General features: G+C 53.8%; 1 protein-coding gene across 1 annotated transcript; it reads right to left on the reverse strand.

The window, feature by feature from the left end:
- Window positions 1–513: 513 nt before the first annotated feature.
- On the reverse strand, window positions 514–9916 carry LOC102463042 (E3 ubiquitin-protein ligase TRIM10-like). Its single transcript, XM_089771199.1, has 6 exons — window positions 9680–9916; window positions 6801–7267; window positions 5347–5442; window positions 4523–4753; window positions 4204–4226; window positions 514–2949 (listed from the first exon to the last, which is right to left on the reverse strand). The coding sequence occupies exons 4-6, from the start codon at window positions 4727–4729 to the stop codon at window positions 2940–2942; spliced, it is 240 nt and encodes a 79-aa protein (XP_089627325.1). The 5' UTR covers window positions 4730–4753; window positions 5347–5442; window positions 6801–7267; window positions 9680–9916; the 3' UTR covers window positions 514–2939.
- Window positions 9917–10514: the final 598 nt, after the last annotated feature.

Genomic DNA, 10514 nt, shown 5'->3' on the forward strand with positions numbered 1-10514 from the left:
AATGACGTTGAGGAACCTTTGGTCAAAACCAAACCGATAACGTGTGCTTTGGACAAAACCAAGCCAGTGAAACACACACAGAGGAGAGCCCTTGTCCAGCCATCACTTGAAAGCGTGTTAGGCACAATAAGGTGCTTTCCATGCACCACAGACTCAGCCCTGGTCCCAGGAGCAGCCACCACATGGCCCTTGCCCCCACACTCCCAAGTCCTCCTCCCTGCAATTTAGTTTCCAAGGGAGGAGGGTGCTGCACAGTGGTTCTGCTGAGGAGGGGGGCGGGATTCAAATTCTTTGTGCGCCCCCTGGAGGGAACTGAGGTTGTGACCTGTCCCTGGGCTCAAGGGGAAACATTGTCATTGCCAGGCAAGGACAAAATCTGGCTCTCGTGGTGGAGGGAGGGTTTTGAAAAGTCTGGTCCATGTTTCTGGAAACTCCTGGGACCATCCCGGCTTTTACCCTTCACTAGAAGCTCAGGAGAACCTGATGAAGCCGGGTCCATTCTCCACTGCTGCAGGGGTCAGAACAGGGAGTGAGGGATCCCCCCTCTGCTCAGAGAGGTCTGGGTCAAAGAGGTGACCAGTGGACGGGCCTGAGCCCAACCAAACCCACTGACACAAACTCCAATTAACCTCCAGATTCATCCACCAGGGTCACAAGACCAACCCAAACAACCCCCTGAGAGGAGCCATTGACCTCTGCTTTCATTTACCCCACAGCAAGCCTCTGTACTGCTTCTCCTGCCCCTCTAGGGGGTTCTCCAGCAGGACATGGGGAGCCGGCAGAAATTCTCTGCTAGCAGCCTAGGGAGGGGCTGGGACACCTCCTCCCCTGAGCCCCCAGGAATTTGATTCCATGGAAGCCCAGGGAGCCCCAGGAGTGTCAGAGAAGGGAGCAACTCCTTGTCCTAGGAGGGGTTTTGGGTTTCTCCTCCACATCAACTCACCGTGCTAAACCCCCGCAGGGAGCAGTACGGGAACCAGGAACTTAGAGCTTGTGTGCACAGTGCTGGAAAAACAAGAGGTTCCGTGTGACAAGGTGAGATGGAAAAACTGTGATTTGAAGAAGGAAAAGTGATGTTTGTGTGGCCGGGTCAGAGATTCCCCAAGGATTATTTTCAGGTTTAAAAAAAAAAAAAAAAAGGAAAGAAAATCCAGTTTGCAATGCAAAGGAAGCTCTTCTTGCTTCTGTACCTTGCCACAAGGTAGACCAAGGTCAGCTACCTTTCCAAGGTGGAGTGACGTGATTTGACTTACTCACCTCCATGTGCAGGTCTGCGTGCCTCTGATACTTTTAAAGTCAATAATAGTGCTACTTGCAGCAGCTTCATTAATAAAGAAATTAAGACGCAGATCTCACCATTCAGTAAAACCTTAAAAAATAATAGTCTGGTAGCATTTCAAGACTAACAAAACATGTAAATGGTGTCATGAGCTTTCGTGGGCACAGACCACTTCTTCAGATGACCAGATGATCCATGGCCTTGCTTTGCCTTGCCGACTTCTCTGATCTCAGGCTCCTGGTTTGATACTTTAAGCAGCACACAAGCCTCTGAGTGTTCAGTTGTTAACCGGCTCCGAGATGGACATATGTGAAAATGCATGTTCATAGGTGTGTAGATCCAAAGGCTGAGAGCTGTGAAAATGCCACTTTCTTCAAACAGTCAAATTTCACAGGCAGGGCGTTCCAACAGGCCATGATAGAGACCCCATGATCTGTATCAGTAGCCTCAAGTGTGTGCTGCAGATCCCGAAACTTTGAGACCCATAAGTCTGAGCATTGCGATTCAATGCACTGCCTTTCGAAATCGTCAACACCCATCCACTGAAGCACTGTTGAATCCATGTCACTGGCAACAAAGTTGTCTGGTTTGCTTAGAAAGGAATACATCGGGCCAATTGGAAAACTTGAAATCTGACAGAAAATTCAGCGGTGAGTTCGTGTATGTACATTTTAATCTCAGCAACACTGGCGATGTTTCAATAGTTCTTTCAAATGCTAGAAATAGCAAAAAGTTGAGGTGTCAATATCCTGAGAAAAAAATGGCAAGTTTCACAACAAATACCTTCTCTGTTTTAAAAAACACGCGGAAGAGTCCGGTTTGCACCCTGTTGAGGGAGGTTGAGTTTATTTAGGTGTGCGGTGATGTCAGCTAGAAACATTAGTTGCATGAGCCATTTGTACATCCAGTTCAGGGAAGTTTTGACCTTTTTCTGGCAAAAAGATCTTAATTTCATCAGGAGAGTCCACAAAGTGCATTCAAACCATCCCATGGCGCAACCTACGAACACTGCTGGGAAATGGAAAGCCCTTCTGTGCATTGTCCATCTTCTCAAGCAGGGCTTGGAACTGCCAATGCATCAAGGCAGATCAAACAACAAGAAAATTCACCATTTTCACTGCTGTAGCCATCCCATTGTGAAGCTCAGAGTCAGAAATCTTGACACAAAGATTTTCTTGGTGAATAATATAATGAAAATGTACCATCAGGTGGCCAATGGGATCCTCAATGATCTTTACAAATCTCTTCCACTTTCCCACTGTTGCAGGGCACTGTCACGTGTCAGAGAAAACATTTTTGTGATGTCAACGCCTCTTTTCTCAAAATGAATAACACGTGTTTCCTACATCATCCTGTTGTGTTGCCATGCATGGGATTTAGGCAGCACGGCTCTTCTTGGATTTTATCCTAGGCCTATGGGTCTGTCTCCCAGAGCTTCTTGGAGGTAGTATCCTGTTCCAGTATAGATTGAAGTTTATTGATAAAGTGTTGGACGGGTTTAAGTTGGGGGCTATAGGACAAGTGGTGTTCTATTGTTGGTTCTCTTAGGTCTGTCTTGAAGTAGATGGTTTCTGTTCTTTCAATTTGCTTTTTTATTTCTCCAGGTGGGTAATTGAGGTTTATAAATGCTTGTTAGAGATCCTGAAGTTTCTGGTCTCTGTCAGTGGGATCTGAGCACATGCAGTAGTATCAAAGGGTTTGGCTATAGACAATGGATCGATACAATTGCATCTGCTCATTTATAAACCCATAGTCTCCTATAGACAACCACCTAACCTCAGGATGATTCTTACCAATAACCACAGGACATACCACACTAATACCAACCCTGGTACCTTCCCTTGCAACAAACCCCGTTGCCAGCTTTGTCCACATATTCATTCTGCTGATACCATTATTGGACCTAACCAATTCAGTTATAAGATCAAGAACACGTAGTCCTGCTCATCCAGAAATATAATTGATGCCATCATGTGCCAACAGTGTCCGTCTGCTATATATATTGGACAATCGTCTCAGACACTTCACCAAAGAATCAATGCCCACAAAACGCTCTGTGGTCAACATCCAAAGCCTTTGTGGATCGCCCCGTTATGCCTCGTGGCATGAGGTTTACCAGGGCAGTCGACAAAGGCTTTTGATGTCAACCGCGGAGCATCCAGACCCCTGCGCTTAGCCGACAAATAGCTGATGGGCACAGCGTGGCAGCCATTTTAATTTAAATGAAGCGGTGATTATTTAAATCGCCACTTCATTTTCATATGTCTACAAATCTAATCTACATGGCTCCATCGACGGAGCCATGTAGTGCAGACATACCCTCACAGGCATGGCATTAGAACTCCTCCAGTTCTCCCAGCCTGAGAACAGGGGCAACACAGCCCATGACTGTGCAACCTTCCTCTGAAAGGTCCCATTGCTGTTCTTCACCTCTGGCCCGGAGACCAGCTGGGGGATAAAAGTGGAATTGAGACTCCACGTCCATGGCCATCTCACTCCTTGGCCTCCACCTGGGAACCTCCTGGTCCTTAGCACCTTAAGGGCTGTAGAAATCTGCCCACTGGGAACTAGACTGAGACACCAGCTCCCCGCTCCCCAGCTCCTTCCACACAGGTCTCCAAACAGCCGTTGGGTGGGACAGACTCTTGGTCCCTGCTGCCCTGGGCTGAATGTGCCCAGCAGTGACAGGCCCATATTTCAGCCCTACAGTCCTGAGGCAGCTAGACCCCAGGGAGGTGATAGCTCTAGGAAACACCTGACATCAGACAGTGCCCCTGAATGGGGAATTCCAGAGTCTGCTGTGTGAGAGTGAGACACTCAGAATTAAACGAGTCAAAGACATCTGTATCCAACATCTGGTGCTAACATCAGCTCCAAGCTCTTTCTCTGTGTGGTGCAGCATGAGGGGAGAGAGAGCAACGTACCTGCTCAAGGTGCTTCTGACATCCTAGAGAAAAGAGACAAAAGAATCTTAGCCCCATCAGACACACACAGGGGACCTCAGGGAAGGGATTTTACAAATATGGGGAAGAGGCCCTGGTCTGGCCCCTGGATTCCCTTGCACATGTGGCTTTGCCATCTCTAATGTCTCTGTGCCTGTAACTCTACAAAGCACAATATCACTCACATGTCAGCAATGCAAAAGGTGTTACACTGAGATCTGACAACTGGACCCCAGCGCTTGTGATATAGGAGACTGCTTTCCCTGTGTAGGGAGCTGGGATGTTTCTCCCTCACTCTCACATGCAGGAATTCACTTGCTGGCTTTGGACACTTCCCCTCCAGCTCCTCAATAAGCTCGCTAAGACGAGAAATCTGGGCGGAGAGTTTCCTGAGTACACCAGTCTGGAGTTTCACAATCTCCTCATCCAACTTCTCCAGCTGGGCCAGCAGGAGTCGCTCTTGTTCCACCAGGAACTGATGCAGCTGCTGAAACTCAGCGACAATCATCTGCCTCCCGGCTTGTGTCTATTTCTGTATGAAAAGAGGGAGAGGGCTGTTTGGGACATGGATGCAGCCCTTTCATTGGGAGGTGAATGCGCAGCAGGGAGAACTTTTTGGAAAAACCTAAAATTTGTGTGACATTTGACTCTACTCTGTGGTTACTAGGCAGAGGCATCTCTCCCAGCATCTCCTTTGGCCCCTGTGTCCCTCTGAAAGGGATGTTCCCATGTCTGTAATGGGCAGCATCTTCTGTTTTTTATGGGCACTGGGAATTCAGATCCAGAGCACCATGAGGCAGGACTCAGCACCAGCCTGACAGAGATACCCAGAGAGGAAAAAGAAGCAAACATGTTAATGCACCAAGTGAGGAGACCCAGCAGACAGCCTTTCAGGGGGACATTCAGCTTCCTCAGGGATGATTTCTGAGAAAGTCACAGGGACTGGACATTAACTCATGCACTGACATGAATGCTCAGGGCCTGTCTACATGGATCTCACCCTGCAATCCATGATCCAGGAGAGAGACAAATTATCCCAACCTCACCAAGGCCACACAGGAGTCTGCCTCCTAACACAGCCCTCCCACTGCCAGTCCCTGCTAGTCCATAGCCACAGGCACCTACCAGACACTCCTGGCTTTTTCCTTCAGCTGACATTTTCCATCCCAGCAGCTTCTCTCTCTCTTCCCTCAGAAACTTCAAATGCGCCTCACGTTTTTCCTGAAGAAACGGAAATAAACCCCATAAGATGTTGGGAGCCTGTTTTGTCTGCCTTTAAGCTGCACAGTCCCAGTTTTGTGGCGCTCTGTCCCTGTCTGGCAGGGATTCAGCCCCAGATGTGGCTTTGTCCATAGAAAAAGAGACAGGAGGAGAGGGTGGATGCAGCAGGACGCCTGTTAGGGTGGGGGACAGATCTGTAGTGGCACCTTTATAAAGAATGATGCAAGAGGGGATGTGGGAGGTAAAAAGGGTTAAGAATATTAATCATGTAACCAATTACAATTTTATCAGTGACAGTATTTTTTAACCTGCTGACAGGCAAGGCCAGTAGCAGACATGGGTTCTCCTGGGGGCAGGGCTCTCTCGTGGGGTCTTCCAGAAGTGGCCACAATGACTGCCGGCAGGTGGGGACTCCCAGCAGCTGCAGACTGATGTTAGCTGCTAGGGGAAGCGGGCATTGCCGAGAGCAGTGGGGAGTGTAACTAGTAACTGGCACCGATAAACATTAGCTCATCAGTTAACCAGTTTGAACTCTTGCTACAATCCAGTCGAATCCCAGTGGTGCCTGACATGGCCCTGCGCAGCCTGGAGTGGTGCTGTGGGTGGACTCAAGGCCCCACACAGCATCCAGCCCAATGACCTCCTCTAGCACTCTCCCTGCTGGACTGGGGCCTGTAGCAAAGCCTCTTTCCCTCCAACGGCCACACTTCATCATTGTTCAGAGATGCTGAGGGGTGGGGGGACTGCGGACTAGTGGTTAGTGTAGCCGTGGACTGAGCCTGGAGAGAGCAGGGGTCTGAGCTAAACTCTGCCACTGATTTGCTTGCTGACCATGAGGGAACTTGCTGCCTCACTTTCCCTTCCCACCATTTGTCTAACTAGACTGTGACCTGCTCAGGGCAGGGATTGTCCCTTGCTGGGTGCTGTGCAGGGCCCTGATTGCATTGTGGGTCTATAAGGCAACTGACAGATGACTACCGGTACTGCTTCTCAGCCAGTCAGTAACAGCTTGTAACCTCCTCTTCTCCAGTCCTAAGGCAACTCATTCCCATAGACTGGCCTGTCGCTCCTGTGAGCTAAACCCCTCTGATTGTTAACACCTTCCCTCATACAAAAACCCCTCCTGTCACCAGTGAGGGCTGGGTCTCAGGATTCAGAGACACATTTCCCACCTCAGGTATCTGTAAAGACTTGATGTAAGTTGCCACGCAGCCAGAGCATTTACTTTTTACAGCATCTCTTGTACCATGAAGGCTTTAAAGTGCCATGTCACACATCTGCCAGGTAACAGTCAATGAAATTAGCTTGTAATTAAAACCCAACCTTATTTCCCATCACACTGGACAGCAACTCTGTACCTTGTACTCCTGGGCAGCTTCCTGTATAGGCACCACCGTTTGATCCCAGGATCTGTCACACCCCACACAGATGGGAGTTTGATCCTCTTCACAGAACAGCTTCAGAGCCTCCTGGTGCTCTCCACATACACTGTCCCATCTTGCTCTCTATGCTGCCTGGAAACTTAGCGGCTTGGCTAGTTCCACCATCGTTGTCAGCTGCCGGATGGGCTGGAGGGGACTCTGATGCCCAGTGTCTCTGCACTGACGTCTTAGGGTTGCCTGGCAGAAATTGTTCCCACACTGCAGAGTGACAGGGGCTGTGAAATCCTCCAGACAGACGGGACACAGCGCTTCCTCCTAGACACTTTTCACCGGGGACTCTGCAGCCATGGCTGCTTCTGGGCTGGGGAACAGGGGTAGTTTCAATTTCCTGAGCTCAGCAATGTGGGGGTAGGTCTGGAGGGCGTGTGCGTGATACACCAGCACTGATGATAAAAAAATCAAAATTTAAAAGCTTTACTCACCCACTGCCCACTCCAGCCAGTTGGGCCCCCTCAGCCAACTGCCCCAGCCAGAACCCTTCCCCCTGTGTCTGTGCCTCTCATGCCAGGGCCCCTCCTCATCCTGTGTTCAAATCCCTCACCTGCACACTCTGCAGTCCCCTCTCACAGCCCCTCTGTGCACCTCCAGCCTGCACCCAGCTCTCAGCCCCCCCCCCCCCCCACCCCTCAAAAGCCTGTCAGGGAGAGCATCAGGAAGCACCAACAGCCAGAGAGAAGGAGGCAAGGCCATTGCACAGCCAGAGCAGAGCCCCCAGACGGTGCACCGATACCCAAAGCCTGAACAACAAGAAGCACAGGATGGTGCATCACAACCGCTCCTCCTCCCCCAGTCCAGCTGTGCCAATCTCCCCAACTCCCACAAGCTGAGCTGCAGCCCCTCAGCCTTTCCATGCCCCCTCCCCCACAGCATGCATGTGCCCCTTGGACAGATCCCCTCCCCACACACTGATGCCCTGCAAGTGCCAGATGGGTGGTGATGCCGTCCCCACACAAAACCCAACTCCCCCAACTCTCCTGCCCCACCAACCCACCCTGCTGCTGGGAGCCAGGCACAGCCACTCACCCAGCAGCTGCCACCCCACAACAAGGCTACCCCAGCACTGAGCCTGGTCCCACAGCTATGTGGTGGTGAAGCAGGAGTGAGAGCAAAGCCCCCAGTAACCATAAGGCCCAAAAGTCAAACCAGCACAGGTGCAGCATGGGGCTGTCCCAGCTGTTTGGAGCAGCAACTTCATGTGCAGCCCGGGGGGGGGGGGGGGGGATATGCTCCCCGCAGCACTTTTACCTTTGAAGAGTAGTAACAGCCAATGAAGCTAAATGTAACATCCCTGCCCTACTCAACACACAAACCAGTGGAAAATTCTTCAGGTCATAATGACAGTAACCCCGATGCCAGGTAAGAATAACGCTGCCCGAGAACTTAGTTGTTCGGTTTAAGGCCAGAGACTTTGCATGTTTTGAGAGGTGATGCTGCCAATCTGGCGACAAAGCCTTAATGTTTGGAATCCCAGTGCCTGCTGCCATGCATTGTGGTCTCACTCGCTAGTGACCTATTCCCCCCTCGGTCCCTGCACCTGTGAAAACTCCGATTTGTAATAAGGGCACAGAAATGCTCATTTTCTTGCCATTGTGAAAGTTAACTGGAGTTACTGAAAAAATGTTTCAATCCAGCAGTGCTGCTACCCATACTTACATACATCAGTGAATCTTGCCTAGCCTGGCCACAGATAATGCCCCAAGGGTTCCTCCTGACCTGGGTGGAGTGAGGAGGGAAGAACACACCCACAAAGGCGCCCCACGGGCACATGGGCCCAACATCCTACAGGCTGGAATATTCCCGGGGGCTGCTCCCAGCTCCACGTGAAGCCCAGGCCAGGCCGGGAGAGGTTTGTGCTGCTACTGCAGCCTAACCCCATGGTGTCATGCAGCTGCTGTTTGGCTGGGCTGGGGCTGCCCGGGTTGGGGTTTCTGCTTTTCCCTTCACTTAGCTGGGCATGGGGCTTGTTTGCGCGATTGGCCCCAGGTGGGCCCGCTGCTCCAGCAGCTGGGACAGCCCCGTGCTGCGCATTGTGACGTGGGGGGGGGGGGGGGGGGTACTTGCAGGGCTGTGGTGACCTCTGCTGTCTGGAGCAAGACCCAGCAGGGAAAACCTCATTATGCAAAGGTAACGCCAAACCTGTTGAACCAGACACCCCCTATGGAGAGGAACAAAGGAAGGTGGATGCTGCCCTGGCTGGGGGGCAGGGCTGGAAGAGTGTTGGTTAGTTGCTGTCTGGGAGCATGGAGGAGACAGCCTAGGGAAAGGGGCTGGAGTTTAGGGGCCCGGTCTCCCCCATCTCAAGGGGGCCTGAGGCATCCTAGCCCAGCTCTGTGACCAGATTACATCTGTGCTGTGCTGTACCCTGGAGAGGCAAAAAACTTCCTCTATTCCACCGGCGGGTGCAGTCTGTTTGTGCCATTTCGGGGTGCAGGAGACGGGGGACCCCAACGCGCCATCACACGCATGCGCGGGTTTGACTTTGGGCCTTACGTGTCCTGGGAGCCTCGCTCTCACTCCCGGCCCCCCCCCCCCACGTAGCTGTGGGGCGAGGCTCGGTACCGGAGCAGCCTGGGGGGGTTTGTGTGGGGACGCCCCCGGCCACTATCCCCGCGCGCCGCGCCCGGCAGGAGCACTCCCCCCCGCGGCAGGTGGGGCCCTTGTCCCCAACACACCAGCACGGGCCACGCAGCCAGCCTGGTGCCAGCCCCGCACCCCCCAGAGATTTGGGCCCAAGAGCCCCCCCCCGTCGCCCCCGCAGCGATTGAACCCCGCCCCCCTCGCGGCTCCCGCCTCACCCCGCTCGGCGCCTCCGCGCTCGTCCCGTCCCGGCCCGGCCCCGCCCCGCCCCGCCCGAAGCGGACGCAGCAGCGCGCCGAGTAACGGCCCCAACGGCTCCCCCAGAACTCGCCCCGGGCAGGGCGCGGCGCATGCGCAGTGGCGGCCGCCTCTCTACCCGCGCGCGGAGTCAGACGCTGCTGCGGGCTCCGCCCAGGGGCCAATCGCAGCGGGGCCTGGGCAGGGGCCGGGAGCCATGGGCGGGGGCAGACGCATTGAAAACCCGGCCGGGGCGCTGAGGAAGGGCGGGGTCAGACTGCGCGTGCGCAGCGCATCCGTGACTCCGCTCCCGGATCAGCGCCGGGGCTTAGCTCAGACCCGGAGCTGCCTGGCCGCGCCCCCGCCCCGCGGGTTTGGAGCAGCTGTTGGGGGCGGGGCAGGGCACCGCGTGTCACAATACGGGGGCGGGTCCCCACGTGCCGGGGAGGGGGCGGAGCCAGAGCGGCTGCTGGGGGCGGGGCTCGTGCTGCTGCGCGTTCAGCCCGACGGGGCCTTTCCGTGCGCTGAGCCCCGGGCGGGAGAGCGGAGCGGAGCGGAGCGGAGCGGAGCGGAGCGGGGGGGGGGGAATCTTGTGTCCGCCTCGCCCCCCTCTCCTGCTGCGTCAGCGGCCCCGCCCCCAGGAAGTTTCTGCCCTTAGTATGGGGGGGCGAAGTGCGAGCTCTGGGGCCGAGGGGTCAACCCCCCCCCCAGCAGGGAGCAGCTGCCCGGGGGGGGGGGGGCAGGAACACTGGTCGGACAGAAAAGGGCAAACGGGGGAGGGGGGGTTAATCGGATCAAAACGCAGTGAATCCCTGG

Source organism: Pelodiscus sinensis, chromosome 19 (genome assembly GCF_052426305.1).
Source record: "Pelodiscus sinensis isolate ZL-2025 chromosome 19, ASM5242630v1, whole genome shotgun sequence".
In the NCBI taxonomy this organism is placed as follows: domain Eukaryota; kingdom Metazoa; phylum Chordata; order Testudines; family Trionychidae; genus Pelodiscus; species Pelodiscus sinensis.